At 47.6% G+C, this 21,190-nt stretch overlaps 1 protein-coding gene across 1 annotated transcript in view; it reads left to right on the top strand.

Annotated features, from left to right (window-relative positions):
* Positions 1–11,890: 11,890 nt before the first annotated feature.
* SLC24A4 (solute carrier family 24 member 4) overlaps positions 11,891–21,190 on the top strand; it is a 224,737-nt gene continuing 215,437 nt past the window's right edge. Inside the window, exon 1 of the mRNA XM_082275860.1 lies at positions 11,891–12,235. Coding sequence (XP_082131986.1) covers positions 12,091–12,235 — 145 coding nt within the window. The 5' untranslated portion in view covers positions 11,891–12,090. The remainder of the gene's footprint in view (positions 12,236–21,190) is intronic.

The following is a 21,190-nucleotide window of genomic DNA, read 5'->3' on the forward strand; positions in this document are numbered from 1 at the left end:
CGACATTCAGGCTCACCCCCCCCTGCCCCCCCCCCCCGGTGTACAAAGAATAGGACCTTTTATGTCAGCCGCCGAGGATCAGGGTGACGCAGCATCATGCAGGGGGGTCACAGACCGCGCACAGTAGGGGGGGGGGTCAACCCAGACTTGTTTCACAACGTTGTCTATAGGAACGATCCTCTGACATGTGAGCTGTGCACTAATTCCGCCGTCTTGTGAAAATCACAAGGAAAGCATTACAGAACCAGATGACTCAGACGAAACATTTGCCGAATGGAAAAACTATCCTTGGAAATTATCCCGATTACAAAACTAATTGTATCGCCCATCATCACATTATCATTTTACCAGAGGCGTAACTAGAACCTTCAGGGACCCCGGTGCAAGAAACCATGAGGGGCCTCCCCGGACCCCTGGCTGGGGCCCTTCTCTTCAAGCCTACTGATCCTGGGGGCCCTTTACTCCTTGCGGGACCCTTTCACAAGTTCTACAGTGGGCCCCCTTCTTGCCATCTTGGGGGCCTCCCCATGGTGGTGGAATGCCAGGGCCCGGTTGCAAGTGTGACCTTTGCGATCCTGGAAGTTCCCCCACTGGTGTCAGTAGTTTTTATTTTTTGATATTTTAATTGTATTATTTTTTTATCATTTTATTTTTTTTTTTTTTACAATGTCACTGACTATGACTCTGTCCATTCAGAAAAGGAAGGAGCTGGTAAATTATATATTTACCAACCCCTTCCTGGTTCTCTATTGTGACACCTCCCCTGCAGCAGCTGGCAGGAGAGGGGAGGGAGGAAGCCGGCAGCACAGTGGGGGGGGGGGACCAGGGGAGCAAACAGGGGCCCAGAGACAGCAGAACACAAGTGAACTGGATAGGAGGCGTGTCGGGGGCACCATACAGAGGAACCAATCTCCTCCATTTTCCTCCTGCAGCTACAGGAAGAAAAAGGAGGACAGTGATTTCTCCTCACGCTGCCCCCGACACCCCCCCCCCATCCTATCCAGGTCACCAGGTGTACAGGGGAGCTGCACAGGCCACCATGGAGCACCTGCGACCCCTGCAACCCCTGTAGTTACGCCCCTGCATTTTAATAATATTTCGTTGCAGCGACCTGGTAGTCTGGTAATAATGGTGAAACAATTGGGTCCACCTGAAAAACAGACAGGCCCATCCGATCCGACCCAATGAACGGATGGCGAACGTATTGCCATCCGTCTGTTTTCAGTGGATCTTGTTGGATCGGATGCCAGGCGGATGGGGAGCGTATTACCATCCGTCTGTTTTCAGTGGATCTTGTTGGATCGGATGCCAGGCGGATGGGGAGCGTATTACCATCCGTCTGTTTTCAGTGGATCTTGTTGGATCAGATGCCAGGCGGATGGGGAGCGTATTACCATCCGTCTGTTTTCAGTGGATCTTGTTGGATCGGATGCCAGGCGGATGGGGAGCGTATTACCATCGTCTGTTTTCAGTGGATCTTGTTGGATCAGATGCCAGGCGGATGGGGAGCGTATTACCATCTGTCTGTTTTCAGTGGATCTTGTTGGATCGGATGCCAGGCGGATGGGGAGCGTATTACCATCGTCTGTTTTCAGTGGATCTTGTTGGATCAGATGCCAGGCGGATGGGGAGCGTATTACCATCCGTCTGTTTTCAGTGGATCTTGTTGGATCGGATGCCAGGCGGATGGGGAGCGTATTACCATCCGTCTGTTTTCAGTGGATCTTGTTGCATCGGATGCCAGGCGGATGGGGAGCGTATTACCATCCGTCTGTTTTCAGTGGATCTTGTTGGATCGGATGCCAGGCGGATGGGGAGCGTATTACCATCCGTCTGTTTTCAGTGGATCTTGTTGGATCGGATGCCAGGCGGATGGGGAGCGTATTACCATCCGTCTGTTTCCAGTGGATCTTGTTGGATCGGATGCCAGGCGGATGGGGAGCGTATTACCATCCGTCTGTTTTCAGTGGATCTTGTTGGATCGGATGCCAGGCGGATGGGGAGCGTATTACCATCCGTCTGTTTTCAGCAGATCTTGTCGGATCGGATGCCAGGAGGGTATAAGCGGCCACATGTCCACTGACATCTGCCTTCCCATAGGGGAGAATGGGTGGCCCAATTGGGTCCACCTGAAAAACAGACAGGCCCATCCGATCCGACCCAATGAACGGATGGCGAACGTATTGCCATCCGTCTGTTTTCAGTGGATCTTGTTGGATTTGATGCCAGGCGGATGGGGAGCGTATTACCATCCGTCTGTTTTCAGTGGATCTTGTTGGATCGGATGCCAGGCGGATGGGGAGCGTATTACCATCCGTCTGTTTTCAGTGGATCTTGTTGGATCAGATGCCAGGCGGATGGGGAGCGTATTACCATCTGTCTGTTTTCAGTGGATCTTGTTGGATCGGATGCCAGGCGGATGGGGAGCGTATTACCATCCGTCTGTTTTCAGTGGATCTTGTTGGATCGGATGCCAGGCGGATGGGGAGCGTATTACCATCCGTCTGTTTTCAGCAGATCTTGTCGGATCGGATGCCAGGCGGGTATAAGCGGCCACATGTCCACTGACATCTGCCTTCCCATAGGGGAGAATGGGTGGCCTGATTGGGTCCACCTGAAAAACAGACAGGCCCATCCGATCTGACCCACTGAACGGATGGGGAACTTATTGCCATCCGTCTGTTTTCAGTGGATTTGTCGGATCGGATGCCAAGCGGGTGTCAGCTGACACACGTCCCCCCCTAGAGGAGAATAGGTGGCTCGATTGGGTCCACCTGAAAAACGGATAGGCAGACCTGATCGATCTGATTTACACTTGAGGCCGGGGAAGGGGAGGTGGTAATAAGTAAAAATAGGTAGTTGAGCCAGGTTTTTACCTCCTCACCTTAACCTCTTCTGGACTGTCCCACACAGATATACAGTAAAACCTTGGATTGCGAGAATAATTCGTTCCGGAAACATGCTTGTAATCCAAAGCACTCGTATATCAAAGCGAATTTCCCCATAGGAAATAATGGAAACTCAGAAGATTCGTTCCACAACCATTTATTCATAAATCCTTCAGTTTATAGTCCATATAAAAAGATTATAGCAATGTGATTGGTTGTGTAACCATAAAATGTCCATCCACAAATGGCGCCTCCACAAGGGGATTAGAAGCAAAATCCAGCTGGAGCTACAGAGTATAAAAGAGGAGAGAGGCGCCTCTAAGACCTGGCTCCAGGGCTGCTGATAGGGGGGGACCACCAGCCCTCTTGTAGGGGGCCCGAGCACACAGGGGGGCCCACATAGAGAGGGAGATTAGTGATGGACAACAATTACAGAAATCTTCCTCCAGCATCTGAATCTGATCTGTCCCCCTCCCTGCTATCAGCTTTTATCTGCTGAGAAAGAGACAGTCGTCCCTCACTAATCCCCCTCCCTGTGTGGCCCCCCCCCTCCCAGCACTTATCTCTGCTCAGGAGTTTATTTGTAAATTGTAACTTTGTTTCTCTCTCTCTGTCTCTCTGATCACTGAGCTCCAACTGCCCAGCCTGGATATTTTTCTCATCTCATCTTTTTCATTTAACATAGTTTTTTTTTAGATTTAGCAGGAATTATGCGAGTTATGTTATATTTGTGTCTGATAATAGTGATTTTGTTGTAATTTTAGCTAAATATATCTTTAATATTTTCTTGGGGGGGCCCTGCCAGGTAGTCTGTACGGGGCCCCGCGATTTCTAACAGCAGCCCTGCCCGGCTCACACTTCTCCGACTTGTCAGGTAACTTAGTCGCCTGACAAGTAGCGCTCCATTCTGTGCAATGGAACCGTTCTAATCAGAGCGACTCAAGTCGCTCCGCCTTAGAAAAAGGTTCCTGCACTATTTCTGGGCGAAGTCGCATACACAATGAATGGCATGAAAGGAAGCCATCAATTGTGTACAACTGTCATGTGACCTGCTGTAATTGGTCATGTCGATCAGAAGGTAGCAGCAGCGAGCCGGTACACTGATCAGCCATTGGCTGTGTCCCGAGATTGAGCCGCTGTGCGGCTCTTTCCGAAAGGACGTCATGTGCTGTGCAGTCAGGATCTTAAAGCCACCGCCCGGCCATCATTGTACTATAGGCGGGAAGGTGTTAAGTCGCATAGATTGGGTACCACTAAAATCAAAGGCATGCAAATTTTCATGTGACTGTATGTGTCTAAAGTCGCATGACAAGTCACACTAACCTGCACCCGAAAAATGAGCATTTTTCATTTGACAGGTCTGGCTCCTCATTGATTTCATTGGGGATCAGGTTAGGTATCTGAACGTCTTTGAACCCAGGGCGGTGCGACTCGTCACTATTCTGGGAATTTTGATTCTGTAAAACCAGAGCAGAGAGATAAATGACTTTTCACTCAATATTCCCCTCCTTAGTCGCCTGATATTTGCAGCCTTCCTATTCATATCATATGTATTCAGATCTCGTATGTCTTTTATTTTATTATTATTATAAAGTCGCATAAACAGGCAGCGGGACAAGTCAGGCAAAGCGAATCTCCCTCCATCTATGCGCAGGACCTCATAATATCAATCATGCTATTTCTGAGTTGCATGCTTGGGCACGCTTACCTGCAGACGCATGTACCATAAGGATGAGGGTATGTGTGGAGCAACTCATGTGAGCGATGGAATGTAATGGATGCGATAATGGGCGATGGAATTTTTTACATTATAGAAATACTACAAACCTGTGAAAATCCAGGGATGCGCAAATCATATCGCCCAACGCCCGTCAAGATTTAGCCCTTCAGCAGGGTGCAATTTTCATGTCAGTTTTCAATGCAATTGTCCAAGGTAGTTGTTCAGCGGTTCAGGTGCGATTCTGATACCATTTAGGGGTGCAATTGTGAATACCTCTTTTGCTGAATGCAAATTTAGTACAGCTGCGATTTTCAACCTGCCTTCATATGCAGGAAATGCCGCCCATCCTCTTCTCTTCAAAACTGCCTTCCATCCAGCTTCACTTTAAAATTGTGCAACTTCACTTGAAATCACACGATTTAAAAGCTGCGTGTCAGTGCGACTTCAGGTGCGACTTGGCTGACATCTGTGTGACTTCATGCACAGATGTCTATGTGTGTCGCACCTGAAATCGCCAAAAGTAGTGCAGAAATGACCTTTTCAAATTGGTGCAGCACTGCACCGATTTGAACAGTTCCATTGCCGACAATAGGGTGCGACTTGTCATGTGATTCGACCTGTCAAATGGCATGACAAGTCGCACCGGTGTGAATAGGGGCTCCATCCACTTCAATGCAAATCTGCCTCCAGATGTCTCCATAAAGAGGAGCGGTCGTCCTTATTTCTATCACAAGGGATGCTTACATTCCTTGTGATAGGAATATAAATGAAAAAAAAAATTGAACCACTTGCCGACCGCCGTACGACTATTTACTGTAGGGAGCGAGTGCGCGCTGCCGGAGGCGCGCTCCCGCTCCCGCTCGGTCACAGACTCCCCACGTCCGCCGGGCACTCGCGATTGTCCGGTACAGCGGGAGAAAGGCAGGCGGCCAATGTAAACACAGCCGCCTGTCATTCTCCCCTGTGTATGAATGGAGATCAGACGGTCCTGCTATGTAGGACCGTTGATCTCTGTTCTTACATCACTAGCCACATCCAATCACAGTAAGAATCACGCCCCTAGGGACACACTTAACCCCTCCCTCTCAAAAAAATTTAACCCCCCTCACTGCCAGTGTCATTTTTGCAGTAACAGTGCATATGTATAGCACTGATTACTGCAGTAATGTCACTGGTAACCCCAAAAGTGTCAAAAATGTCATTCAGGGGTCCAATCTGTCCGCCCCAATGTCGCAGTGCCACAAAAAATCGCAGATCGCCGCCATTACTCGTTAAAAAAAAAAAAACAAAAATGACAAAAATCTTTCCCTTTGTTAGTAAACGCAATAACTTTTGCGCAAACCAATCAAAATACGCTTTTTGCGATTTTTTTTTACCAAACATATGTAGCAGAAAACAAATTGGCCAAAAAAGTTAAAAAATTTTGATTTTCACATTTTTTTGGGGGGAATTTCATATAAAAAAATGTGAAAAATATTGTTATTTTTGCAAAATTGTCGCTCTTTTTTTGTTTATAGCGCATGATCAAAAAAAATCGCACAGGTGATCAAATACCACCAAAAGAAAGCTCTGTTTGTGGGAAAAAAAGGAAGCCAAATTAGTTTAGGTACAGCGTCGCACGACCGTGCAATTGTCCGTTAAATTCACGCAGTGCCGAATCGCAAAATAGGCCCTGGTCAGGAAGGGGGTAAAATCTTCCAGGGCTTAAGTGGTTAAGGGACAGCAGTGCGAACTGTGAAATGGTGCACGAATCGGATCGCATAGGTGTGAACACACATGCGATCTGATTCCAATGTGAACCAAAAAAAAAGGGTCCTGCACCATTTTGGTGCAAATGCCATGCGATTTCAGCCATACAGTTTGTAGAATGTAATCTACAAAGCAATGCCGTGCGAATCCCATGCGATGTATGGCATCGCACTAGTGTGAGCCGGCACATAAACTTGCAAACGAAAAGTGCCAGAAAAAGTCCCGTCTTAGTTTAACCACTTGCCGACCAGCCGCCGTACATATACAGCGGCAGGTCGGCTCATTCCCGCAAAATGATGTATCTGTACGCCCATTCGCCACAGGGGAAGCTGATCTGCGGGTCCAGCGGCCTCGATTGCCGCCAGGCACCCGCGATCGCTCCTCGTGGAGACAGAACGGCGGTCTGCCATTGTAAACACAGCAGACGGCTGTTCTGTCAGTATTGAACACAGAGCTCCTCCTATTTAGAAACAAAGGTATCTGTGTTCATACAGCAAGCCCATCCTCCACACAGTTAGAAACCACTCCCCTAGGGACACATTTAACCATTTGATCGCCCCTGGTGTTAACCCCTTCCCTGCCAGTGTCATTATTACAGTAACAGTGCATATTTTTAGCACTGATTACTGTAGTAATGTCACTGGTACCTCCAAAAGTGTCAAAAATGTCAGTTAGTGTCCACCGCAATGTCGCAATCCAGCTAAAAATAGCTGATCGCCGCCATTACTAGTAAAAAAAAAAGACATAAATGTTTCCCCTAGATTGTAGACGTGATAACTTTTGCACAAACCAATCAAAATTCGCTTATTGGGATTTTTTTTTTTTTACCAAAAATATGCAGCAGAATACAAATTGGCCTAAAATGATGAAAAATGATGAAAAAATTTGATTTTTAATTTTTTTTTTATTGGAAATGTTCTATAGCAGAAAATAAAAAAAAGTATATATATTTTTTTTAGAATTGTCGCCGTTTTTTTGTTTAACCACTTCTGGACCGGAAGATTTTCCCCCTTAATAACCAGGCCATATTTTGCGATTCGGCACTGCGTTATTTTAACTGACTATTGCGCTGTCGTGCGACACTGTCCCCATAAAAATTGATGTCTTTTTTTTCCCACAAACAGAGCTTTCTTTTGGTGGTATTTGATCACCTGTGCGATTTTTATTTTTTGCGCTATAAACAAAAAAAGAGCGACAATTCTGAAAAAAAAAAAAACAATATTTTTCACTTTCTGCTATATAACTTTCCCAAAAAAAAAAAAATTAAAAAATCAAAATTTGTTAACATTTTAGGCCAATTTGTTTTCTGCTACATATTTTTGGGAAATAAAATCGCAATAAGCGTATTTTGATTGGTTTGCGCAAATGTTATCGTGTCTACAAACTATGGGTAAGATTTATGTAATTTTTATTGTTTTTTTTTTTACTAGTAATGGCGGCGATCTACGATTTTTAGCGTGGACTGCGACATTGCGGCGGACAGATCGGACCCCTAACTGACATTTTTGACACTTTTGGGGGCACCAGTGACATTACTACAGTAATCAGTGCTAAAAATATGCACTGTCACTGTAATAATGACACTGGCAGGGAAGGGGTTAACATTGTGGGTGATCAAGGGGGTTAAATGTGAGCCTAGGGGAGTGATTCTAAAGCCCGTACACACGTACCGATCGTCGGCCGAAAAGCTTCGGCCGACGACCGATCTGCCGATTGTAGGCTTGTTAGTATGATGCCTCCGACAGCCGACAGCGCACATTCGGCCGAAAAGAATCTGTTATGCAAGCATTAAAATTTTTGTATGCCGACACCAGAGCGGCCGATTGTTCGCCAGTCAGTACAGAATTCGGCCGACAGACAGCAGATTTGCAAGACTGGGCATGCTCAGAGAGGAAAAAACACAGGGAAAGTTAACCATTACATGACATCACTTCTGCAGTCGGCGGACAAAATTCGTGTGCAGTCTTTTGCACTTTTCAACAGACACCGACAGCCCTGGACAAAAGACAGCCGATCGTTCGGCCGACGATTGGTACGTGTGCACGGGGCTTAACTGTGGGAGGGATGGGCTTGTGAAATGATCATAGAGATCTGTGATCCTATATAGAAGGATCACAGGCGCTCTGTGATCATTCCAGAGAGAACAGTCAGCTCTGTGTTTACCACAGCCGCCGCAGATTTACTGCGGCAGTCTGGCTCGTACAGGCAAAGCGCCGTACATGTACGCCGCTTGCCTGGGATGAGTTAGGGGGCGATCGGGCGCCGCCGGAGGCGCGCTCCCGCTCATCAACGGGGGAGCCAGTGCGGGTGTCAGGTGGCTCCGATGGCCGCCGGCCACCCGCGGTCTCCCGCCGCTGACAGAGAAGGGCTGTGTGCATTCATAGATACACACAGCATGGGTCGACCCCGCCCCTGCTCTCTGCTCATAGGCTTTGATTAATAGCGGCATAAGCCAATGAATGGAGAGAGCAGCTAAAGAAAGGCACACCGCTGGATCCAGTGAGGACTCAGGTAAGTATTTGGGGGTGGGGGTGAAACTACTACTAAGACATTTTTTTCCTTAATGCATTTAGAACCACTTTAATGTCAATCAAAATCCACTTCTCTGTGGGCGTCCTATCGATCGAATGGGTTGTTGATTGTAGATCAATTATTCCTATTGGAAGAAATTGTTCAGAAAATAAATCACTGTTTAAATGATTGCCTCTGATGACATGTGTTGCATCATTGATTTAAGGCTTGGTTCACACCTACAGGTGCAACTGAGAGTGCGCGTGTTTTCAGCGCGTTCCTGTGCATCATGTGTAGTGCGGTCAGGGCCGTCTTTAATATTGATTGGACCCTGGGCAAATATTTTCTCGGGCCTTCCCAAATCCACTTATCAACTATTTGCAGGCAGTGCGGGCTCAAGGGGCAGCTGCTTTGGGCTCCACAACAATGACTGGGCCCAGGGAAGCTGCCCCTTTTGCCCTCTGTTAAAGATGGCCCTAAGTGCGGTCCATTCATTTCAATGGGCTGCCCTACGCATTAGAAACGCAGAAAAGAAGTCCCCGAGACTTGGTTGACACCTACAGGTGCATTTTCAGTGCATACCCGCGCATTGTGTGTAGGGCTGTCCATTCAAGACATGACCACTTCACCCAACTTATATGGGTAGGTTGTGACCAACATTTAAAGGGCACTGACCACCACTTCAGCCTACAAATAAAGAATTGTGATGCTGTTTGCTGCCTATGGGTACTGGTGACAGTATCATGCCAGCTGGATTGCATGTTCTCCAGCTGGTGAGAGGATGATGAGGGTTTTATTCTCCACAAATTGGGGGGAAGATGAGGGTTTTATTCTCCAGCTGGTGAGAGGATGATGAGGGTTTTATTCTCCACAAATTGGGGGGAAGATGAGGGTTTTATTCTCCAGCTGGTGAGAGGATGATGAGGGTTTTATTCTCCAGCTGGTGAGAGGATGATGGGGGTTTTATTCTTCTGCAGGTGCAAGGATGATGAGGGCAGCTGGAATGATGATTTTATTTTGTTTCGGGTGGGACAATAATGAAGGTTTTTCTCTTGCGTGTAAGATGATGATGAGGGTTTTATTATCCTGAAGGTGGGAGAATGATGAGGGTTTTATTCTCCAGCAGGTAGGAAGATGATGAGGGTTTTATTCTCCTGCAGGTTGGAGGATGATGAGGGTTCTATTCACCTGCAAGTGAAAGGATGATGAGGGTTTTATTCACCTGCAGGTGAGAGGATGATGAGGGTTTCATTTGCCGACAGGTGAGAGGATGATGAGGGTTTTATTCTCCTGCAGGTGAGAGGATGAGGAGCTTTTTATTTTCTGGCAGGTGGGAAATGGTGAGGATTTTATTCTCTTACATGTGGGACAATAATGAGGGTTTTTTTTTTTGCAAGTAGAATGATAATGAAGGTTTTTTTTCTTATTCTCCAGCACTTGGGAGGATGATGAGAGTTGTATTCCCCTGCAGGTGGGAAGGTGATGAGGGTTTTATTCTCCTGCAGGTGAGAGGATGATGAGGGCTTTATTCTCCTGCAGGTGAGAGGATGATGAGGGTTTTATTCTCCTGCAGGTGATAGGATGATGAGGATTTTATTCTCCTGCAGGTGAGAGGATGATGAGGATTTTTATTCTCCAGCAGGTGAGAGGATAATGAGGGTTTTATTCTCCTGCAGGTGAGAGGATGATGAGGGTTTTATTCTCCTGCAGGTGAGAGGATGATGAGGGTTTTATTCTCCAGCAGGTGTGGGGATGATGAGGGTTTTATTCACTGACAGGTGAGATGATGATGAGGGTTTTATTCCTATTCTCTTGCAGGTTGGAGAGTGGTGAGGGTTTTATTCTCCAGCAGGTGAGAGGATGATGAGAGTTTTATTTGCTGACAGGTGAGATGATGATGAGGGTTTTATTCCTATTCTCCTGCATGTTGGAGAGTGGTGAGGGTTTTATTCTCCAGCAGGTGGGGGGATGATGGTTTTACTCTGCAGCAGGTGAGAGGATGATGAGGGTTTTATTCTCCAGCAGGTGGGGGGATGATGGTTTTACTCTGCAGCAGGTGAGAGGATAATGGTTTTATTCTCTTGCAGGAAGAGGATGATGAGGGTTTTATTCTCCAGCAGGTGAGGGGATGATGAGAGTTTTATTTGCTGACAGGTGAGATGATGATGAGGGTTTTATTCCTATTCTCCTGCATGTTGGAGAGTGGTGAGGGCTTTATTCTCCAGCAGGTGGGGGGATGATGGTTTTACTCTGCAGCAGGTGAGAGGATGATGAGGGTTTTATTCTCCTGCAGGTGAGAGGATGATGAGGGTTTTATTCGCTGACAGGTGAGATGATGATGAGAGTTTTATTCCTATTCTCTTGCAGGTTGGAGAGTGGTGAGGGTTTTATTCTCCAGCAGGTGAGGGGATGATGAGAGTTTTATTTGCTGACAGGTGAGATGATGATGAGGGTTTTATTCCTATTCTCCTGCATGTTGGAGAGTGGTGAGGGTTTTATTCTCCAGCAGGTGGGGGGGATGATGGTTTTACTCTGCAGCAGGTGAGAGGATGATGAGGGTTTTATTCTCCTGCAGGTGAGAGGATGATGAGGGTTTTATTTGCTGACAGGTGAGATGATGATGAGGGTTTTATTCCTATTCTTCTGCATGTTGGAGAGTGGTGAGGGTTTTATTCTCCAGCAGGTGAGAGGATGATGGTTTTATTCTTCTGCAGGAAGAGGATGATGAGGGTTTTATTCTCCAGCAGGTAAGGGGATGACGAGGGTTTTATCCTCCTGCAAGAAAGGGGATGGTGATGGTTTTATTCTCCAGCAGGTGAGAGGCTGATGAGAGTTTTCTTCTCCTGCAGGTTGGAGGATGATGAGTGTTTTCCTCTCTTGCAGGTTGGATGATGAGGGTTTTATTCTCCAGCTGAGTGAGAGTCTTAGAAGATGAAAGTTGAGTTGTGTGAGGTGTGTGATTGGCTGGTTTGGGATCAGGAGGAGGAGGAGGGTGATGATGAGGAGGAGGAGGGGGGATCTCTCAGCTCCCAGGCTGATCAGTGTGTGTAGGAGAAGCGCTGGAAGCTCGGACTGTCTCTTGTCGCGCTTGGTGCTCCGCCTGGGCTGCGATGCTGTACGGGACCCTGCTCTGCTCCGCGCACCCCTCCGCACCCTGTGCCCTCCAGCCCTAGGGAGCCAATCACACCGCGGAGCCCCTGCACCTCGCCCCGGACAGGGGACATGACGGGTACCGGAGGATGGAGCGGACACCGGGCACGGGTGCTGGGCAGGAGGAGGAGAAGGGACCGGATCGTGCTGGAGGCGGCTTTCATCTGCGCCCTACTCTTCTCCGTCTGGTGCCTGACCGGACTCCTGCAGGGGGCAGGTAACAAATCTCACTGGGAGCACTGGGAGCACTGGGAGATACCTGGCTGGGCTCAACAGATTTCATTTCAGGGTGACAACTGGGACAGGGAGGACAGGGGGTACCTGGCTGAGCTCCACATATTTCATTTATGGGTGACAACTGGGACAGGGAGGACAGGGGGTACCTGGCTGAGCTCCACAGATTTCATTTATGGGTGACAACTGGGACAGGGAGGCACTGGGGGTACCTGGCTGGGCTCAACAGATTTCATTTCAGGGTGACAACTGGGACTGGGAGGCACTGGGTGTACTGGGGGGTACCTGGCTGGGCTCAACAGATTTCATTTATGGGTGACAACTGTGACTGGGAGGACAGGGGGTACCTGGCTGGACTCCAAAGATTTCATTCAGGGTGACAACTGTGACTGGGAGGACTGGGGGGTACCTGGCTGGACTCAACAGATTCCATTCAGGGTGACAACTGGGAGTCACTGGGAGGACTGGGGGGGGGGGGGGTACCTGGCTGGACTCCACAGATTTTATTCAGGGTGACAACTGGGACTGAGGCATTGGGAGGACTGGGGGGTACCTGGCTGGACTCAACAGATTTCATTCAGGGTGACAACTGGGACTGGGATACACTGGGAGGACAGGGGGTACCTGGCTGAACTCCACAGATTTTATTTCAGGGTGACAATTGGGACTGAGGCATTGGGAGGACTGGGGGGTACCTGGCTGGACTACACAGATTTCATTCAGGGTTACAGCTGGGACTGTTAGGCATTGGGAGGACAGGGGGTACCTGGCTGAACTCCACAGATTTTATTCAGGGAGACAACTGGGACTGAGAGGCACTGGGAGGACTGGGGGTACCTGGCTGGACTACACAGATTTCATTCAGGGTGACAACTGGGACTAGGAGGTACTGGGAGGACTGGGGGGGGGGTAATGACTGTACCTGGAGGGACTGAGAAGTATCTAGTTATACTCTTCAGATTTGATCTGATTTGATTGATGACAAGAAGGACTGGGAGGCATTGGGAAGACTGGTACCTGGCTGGTTTCTACAGATTTGATTTCAGGGTGACAGCTGGGACTGGGAGTATTGGGAGGTACCCGGTTGCACTCTTATAATGGGCAGGTAAAAATCAGATTTGGTTTCAGGATAACAGTTGGGACTGGGAGGACTGAGAGATACCTGACTGGACGCCATAGATTTAATTTTAGGGTGACAGTTAGGACTTTGGGACACTGGGAGGATTGGGAGGTACTTGGCTGGACTCTTACATATTTGATTTCAGTGTAAGAAGAAGGACTGGGAGGCACTGGGAAGACTCGGGTGTACCTGGCTGGATTATATAGATTCGATTTCAGGGTAACAGTTGGTACTGGGAGGCATTGGGAAGACTGGGGGGTACCTGGCTGGATTATACAGATTTTATTTCAGGGTAACAGTTGGGACTGGGAGGCACTGGGAAGACTGGGGGGGGGGGGGGTGTACCTGGCTGGATTATATAGATTTGATTTCAGGGTAACAGTTGGTACTGGGAGGCATTGGGAAGACTGGGGGGTACCTGGCTGGATTATACAGATTTTATTTCAGGGTAACAGTTGGGACTGGGAGGCACTGGGAAGACTGGGGGGGGGGGTGTACCTGGCTGGATTATATAGATTTGATTTCAGGGTAACAGTTGGTACTGGGAGGCATTGGGAAGACTGGGGGGTACCTGGCTGGATTATACAGATTTTATTTCAGGGTAACAGTTGGGACTGGGAAGACTGGGGGGGGGGGGGGTGTACCTGGCTGGAGTATACAGATTTGATTTAAGGGTAACAGTTGAGACTGGGAGGACTGGGAGGTACCAGGCCTCACTCCTGCAAGGGGCAGGTAAGAAAACAGATTTGATTTCAGAGTGACAGCTGGGACTGGGAGTCACTGGGAGGACTGGAAGGCAGAAGGCTCTGGCAGGGCTGGTAGCAATACGATAAGTGGCACAGATGGCATGTTCAGCTATTGTAATCTCTACAGCTGCACCGCTCAACCCATTAACATTCACATGGTCTACAGCCTGGAACATCTGCCACTTGATATATGCCATGCAAGGCTGGGAATGAGGGGGGGGGGGGTGGCATTTAAACCCCAGGAAGGCAATCTTGGGCTTGCAAGCTGCTATGGTTCTACAAGTCTCTCTAGGGATGGTGGAAATAGACTTTATGTTCCTGTAGAACTACAAGTTCCAGCCTACCCATGCAAGCCCTCCTTTGGACCCCGGTCCCCCGTTTACATCCCTATGTGGATTCTGTTTTGCAGTTGTGGGGTTTTCAGTTGTTTTCTGTGGTTTGCTTTTTTGGTGTCTGTTTTTTTATTGTCACATTTTATATATTGGTCTGGATTGTTATTCTTCTCATGGTTCAGGTGGTACAGACGGGGGCGCTACCACTTTTGGTGCTTTGGTGGCTTCAATAAATAATCAATTTCCTGATCGATCTATAGTCGATTGATATGATACACACAGGGAAGTGGATTTTGATCAATAGTTGGAGGATACAATCGTAAATTATTGATCACATCTCTGTTTTTTTCACCACGGAATCCCATAATCCGATCAGCCAGTTTCATGAACAAACGTGCCATCAATTGATGCAACATAATTGATCCAATCCAATCTTAGATGGTGGCCATACACACTTCAATAAATGATCAATTTCCTGATCGATCTATAGTCGATTGATTGATACGACACATACAGGGAAGTGGATTTTGATAAATAGTTGGAGGATACAATCGTAAATTATTGATCACATCTCTGTTTATTCGCCATGGAATCCCATAATCCGATCAGCCAGTTTCATGAACAAACGTGCCATCAATCGAAGCAACATAACGGATCCAATCCAATCTTAGATGGTGGCCATACACACTTCAATAAATGATCAATTTCCTGATCGATCTATAGTCGATTGATATGACACACACAGGGAAGTGGATTTTGATCAATAGTTGGAGAAAACAATCGTAAATTATTGATCACATCTCCGTTTATTCGCTACGGAATCCCATAATCTGATCAGCCAGTTTCACGAACAAAACATGCCATCAATCGAAGCAACATAACGGATCCAATCCAATCTTAGATTGTGGCCATACACACTTCAATAAATGATCAATTTCCTGATTGATCTATAGTCGGTTGATTGATATGACACACAGGGAAGTGGATTTTGATCAATAGTTGGAGGATACAATCGTAAATTATTGATCACATCTCTGTTTATTCGGCACGGAATCCCATAATCCGATCAGTCAATTTCATGTGCCATCAATCGATGCAACATAATGGATCCGATCCAATTTAGATGGTGGCCACACACACTTTAATAAATGATCAATTTCCTGATCGATCTATAGTCGATTGATATGACACACACAGGGAAGTGGATTTTGATCAATAGTTGGAGGATACAATCGTAAATCATCTTGCATCTCTAATCTCTAAACAGAGATCCCATCTCCGTTTATTCGACACGGAATCCCATAATCCGATCAGCCAGTTTCATGAACAAAACATGCCATCAATCGATGCAACATAATGGATCCAATCCAATCTTAGATGGTGGCCATACACACTTCAATAAATGACCAATTTCCTGATCGATCTATAGTCGATTGATTGATATGATACACGCAGGGAAGTGGATTTTGATCAATAGTTGGAGGATACAATCGTAAATCATCTTGCATCTCTAATCTCTAAACAGAGATCCCATCTCCGTTTATTCGCTAGGGAATCCCATAATCCGATCAGCCAGTTTCACGAACAAAACATGCCATCAATCGAAGCAACATAACGGATCCAATCCAATCTTAGATTGTGGCCATACACACTTCAATAAATGATCAATTTCCTGATCGATCTATAGTCGATTGATTGATATGACACACACGGGTAAGTGGATTTTGATCAATAGTTGGAGGATACAATCGTAAATTATTGATCCCATAGATGGTGGCCATACACAGTGCTATAAAACGATCGATCCAAACCAATCAAGCTTAAAATCGATCTCACGGCAAACATAATTCGGCCGATGCTTCCAGGGCCGTCTTTACCACGGGGCAAAAGGGGAAGCTGCCCCGGGCCCAGTCATTGTTGTGAGGCCCAAGGCAGCTTCCCCTTGAGCCTGCGCTGCCCGCAAATGGATTTGGGAGGGCCCAAGAAATTGTTTGCCCAGGGATCAATCAATAATAAAGATGGCACTGGATGCTTCATAACCTATTCTGCACATGAATCGGTCGTATCAAGTTGATCTGGCGGAAGCACAGTTCTCCTTTTGTGCATCCAATCCATGGGAAGCACTTGGGGCGCAAAAAAAACTCTGTACAATCGATTATTTTTCCACCATAACCAACTTAAGTCGAACAAAAACCTCAATATCGGTCACTTATCATGCGGCAATGCCATTTTGTCTTGCGCAACGTCTGATTTGATGGTTTTGTCGAGATTGATTGTTCAGTTTTATCACACTGTGTATGGCCACCATGAATTGATCAGATGGGAAGTTATTCCTTTTTTGATTGTTTACCGATTTAAATAGTTTTGATTGGATCACGCATCAATCAGATAAGAAAACCAAAGCGTTTATGGCCACCGTAAGACCCGGTTCACACTAGTGCGATGCCAGACATCGCATGTGTTTCGCACCGCATTGCTGTGCAGATCACATGCGATTCTGCTGCGATGCGGGAACTGGCACTGATTCGCAGGGATTCCCGCTTTGCACCAGTGTGAACCGGGACTAAGACCTTCTTTCCGGGCTCAGGAAGATGGAGGCGTGCTGCAGGTCACTTCTGTCTTAGTCCTGCTTCATACAGGTGCGATCGCAGCAGAATCGCACTGTGGTTCACATTGAGTCCCGGTTCACACTGGTGCGATGCGGGAAACCCTGCGAATCAGAGCCGGTTCCCACATCGCAGCAGAATCGCACAGTGCTTCACACTGAGATCTGCGAACCGGTTGGGGTGTCAATGTAAAGTTAATGACACCCCCAGATTGGATCGCAGCGCGAACTGTGAAATGGTGCAGGATTCGGATCGGATAGGTGTGAACACCCATGCGATCCAATTCTAGTGTGAACCAAAAAAAGGATCCTGCACCATTTTGGTGCAAATGCGATGCGATTCAGTTATACATATTGTATGGCTGAAATTGCACAAATCACATGCAACAGAACATGCAATCTGCACAGCAATGCGGTGCGAATCACATGCAATGTCTGGCATCGCCCTAGTGTGATCCGACACTGAGATCTTCAAATCGCTGGGGGTGTCAATGTAAAGTTAATGACACCCCCAGATTGGATCGCAGTGCGGACTGTGAAATGGTGCAGGAATCGGATCGGATAGGTGTGAACACCCATGCGATACGATTCCAGTGCGAACCAAAAAAAAGGGTCCTGCACCATTTTGGTGCAAATGCGATGCGATTTCAGTTATACATATTGTATGGCTGAAATTGCACAAATCACATGCAATGGAATGCAGTGTGAATCACATGCAATCTGCACAGCAATGCGGTGCGAATCACATGCAATGTCTGGCATCGCCCTAGTGTGAACCGGCACTTAAGACCTTCTTTCCAGGCTCGGGAAGATGGAGGCGTGCTGCAGATCTCTTCCGTCTTGTTGTACTACAAGTCCCAGACAGTCCCGAGATAGATCCATCCATCAACCAGAGCAAGGATGTGGAACTGCGCCCCCTCCTTCACGATTAATGCACAGTTGTAGAATGGGTGTACCGCCCTACCTTCATTCTCTGCCCCCTTGCTCTGTTGTGCCCAGGGCAGCTGCTCCTCCTGCCCACCCCTTGTCCATGCCTTGGACCCAGCACCACCTGACATGCAGCAGCTTCACAACTTTTGTGGGACTACAAGTTCCAGCAGAGACGTGCAGCGCCATTTTAATTCTTGTACAGATACGAAGGCAAAACCCGGGAGCTGGGAAGAAAGTCACAGGTGAGCTGCCAGAGATGGCCAGCTGGGAGGGTCACAAATGGAACAAAAGTATCAAAATTGTGAGAATGATTTCCTGTCCTTGTATACGACTTCCTGTCTGATCCTAAGCTCACCGTATCTGCAAGGCTGTCTTTAACACAGGGCAAAAGGGGCAGCTGCCCCAGGCCCAGTCATTGTTGTGGGGCCCAAAGCAGCTGCCCTTTGAGCCCTCACTGCCTGCAAATAGTTGATAAGTGGATTCGGGAAAGCCCAAGAAAATGATTGCCCAGGGTCCAATCAATATTAAAGATGGCCCTGCGTATCTGACTGTACAATCTTTGCACAATCTCTACTAGAACTATATACTGGATGTCATATTATGAATATAATATTGCTATTATGTGATATATTGTGTTATGTAGGAAGGCCTCCCTATACTTTCCAATCCGTTTTATCCAGTCAGGCCCCGGCCATGTCCTATACCAGTGATGGCGAACCTTGGCACCCCAAATGTCTTAAAACTACATTTCCCATGACGCTCCAATACACTGCAGCATGCATGAGCATCATGGGAAATGTAGTTCCAAAACATCTGGAGTGCCAAGGTTCGCCATCACTGTCCTATACGTTTCAGATTTGCAAAGTTGCCTTGAGGATTTTCATTGGCTGCCAGTCATCATGAATATGTCCAAGCATCAGAGCCGTCTTGAACACAGGGCAAAAGGGGCCGCTGCCCCTGGGCCCAGTCATTGTTGTGGGGGCCAAGGCAGCTTCCCCTTGAGCGGGCACTGCCCGCATATAGTTGATAAGTGGATTCGGGAAGGCCTAAGAAAATGTTTGCCCAGGGTCCAATCAATAATAAAGATGGCCCTGCCAAGCAAGCATCAGTGGTGAGATTCCACAACAGATCAGCGCTGATATAATTATCACACAAGCTGAAAACTCTCAGGCTGGGTTCATACTTGGGAGTGCCTTGCATGACCGCATACGTGTTAACGTGCGTTTCTTTGTGCATTTAGTCTTTGGTTCACACTGAATCCGACTTTTGAAATCGCGCAACTTCACTTGAAGCCACACAATTTCAAAGTCGCAAGTGCGACCTGGAAGGCATCTGTGCGACTTCAGGCACAGATGTCTATGCAAGTCGCACCTGAACTTTCAAAAAGTAGTGCAGGAATGTGACTGGCTCTGTAGAAGAGGGGATGTCGCCTCGAAACGTGTCAGCCATTTGGAAGGTCCTCCGGCGTGCTGGGCACTGTCCTGATGACCCGGTCACTTTGGGTCCATTATGGATCCATTTGCAGTTTTATGTTTGTGAGACTATTTCTTCTTATTTCATTTTAATAAACTCCATTTGGGTAATACATAAGGTCGGTGCGCTCCCTTCTTGTTCTTCATACAGGGTTTCCATTGGGTTTCCCCCCGACCCCAGGAGGGCAGCAAGGTCTGTGCTTTTACCCGGAACCCTAGAGACCCACCGCTGCCACCAGGAGGTTTTGTCTATCCTTTGACATTAGGAACTACTTTATCCTGGGTTCAATCTGGTGCAAGCAAAACAACGCATGTGATTCACACAGGAATCACACCCGCATTTTGTATGGCTCAAATCGCATCGCATCTGCACCAAAATGGTGCAGGACTTTTTTTTTTTTTTTTCCCGCACCTGTTCACACCCGTGCTATGCGATTTTGGCAATAGCACTGTGTTTTGCGATCTGTTTTGGGGTGTCGTTAATCTAACATTGACACCCGCCGCAGATCGCATGAACACTGTGTAATTGCGTTGCAGGGGGATGTGGGGAAATGCAGCAAATCGTGTGCATTTCCTGCATTGCATCAGTGGGAGCCAGGGCTCAAAATGGGTGTGACTCTGTGTGATTGCCAAATCGGTGTGAAGCTGTGTGATTTCTGTGCAGTGCGATGTGGGGAAACGCAGCAAATCCTGTGCATTTCCTGCATCGTATCAGCGTGAAACAGGGCTCAAAATCGGTGTGACTTTGATGGAGTCGGAGTCACACCTATTTGACTGCTTCCATTGCAGACAAGTACATTGACACCGGCCGCAGATCGCATGAACGCCGTGTGTTTGCTTTGCAGTGCAAAATAGGGAAATGCAGTGAATCGTGTGCAATTCCTGTATCGCATCAGTGTGAGCCAGGGTTTAAAACCGGTGTGACTCCGTGTGATTGCAAAATCGGTGTGACGCCATGTGATTGCTTTGCAGTGCGATGTGGGGAAACGCAGCCAATTGTGTGCATTTCCTGCATTACATCAGTGTGAACCAGGGCTTAAAGATGGTGTGACTTCGAAGGAGTCGAAGTCAACACCTATTTGACCGCTTCCATTGCAGACAAGTACATCGACACCCGCCGCAGATCGCATGGACGCAGTGTGTTTGCTTTGCAGTGGGATGTGGGGAAACGCAGCGAATCGTGTGCATTTCCTGCATCGCATCAGTGCGAACCAGGGTTCAAAATCGGTGTGACTCCAAAGAAGTCGAAGTCACACCTATTTGACCGTCGTCATTGCAGACAAGTACATTGACACCGGCCGCAGATCGCATGAATGCTGTGTGATTGCTTTGCAGTGCGATGTGAGGAAACGCAGCCAATCGTGTGCATTTCCTGCATCGCATCAGTGTGAGCAAGTGCTCAAAATCGGTGTGACACCGTGTGATTGCTTTGCAGTGCGATGTGGGGAAACGCAGCCAATCGTGTGCATTTCCTGCATCGCATCAGTGTGAACCAGGGCTCAAAGACGGGGTGACTCCGAAGGAGTCGGAGTCACACCTATTTGACCGCTTCCATTGCAGACAAGTAAATTGACAACCGCCGCAGATCGCATGGACACCGTGTGTTTGCTTTGCAGTGCGATGTGGGGAAACGCAGCGAATCGTGTGCATTTCCTGCATCGCATTAGTGTGAACCAGGGCTCAAAATCGGTGTGACTTTGATGGAGTTGGAGTCGCACCTATTTGACCACTTC

This window comes from Pelophylax lessonae, assembly GCF_965119305.1.
Source record: "Pelophylax lessonae genome assembly, chromosome: 13".
Lineage (NCBI taxonomy): Eukaryota > Metazoa > Chordata > Amphibia > Anura > Ranidae > Pelophylax > Pelophylax lessonae.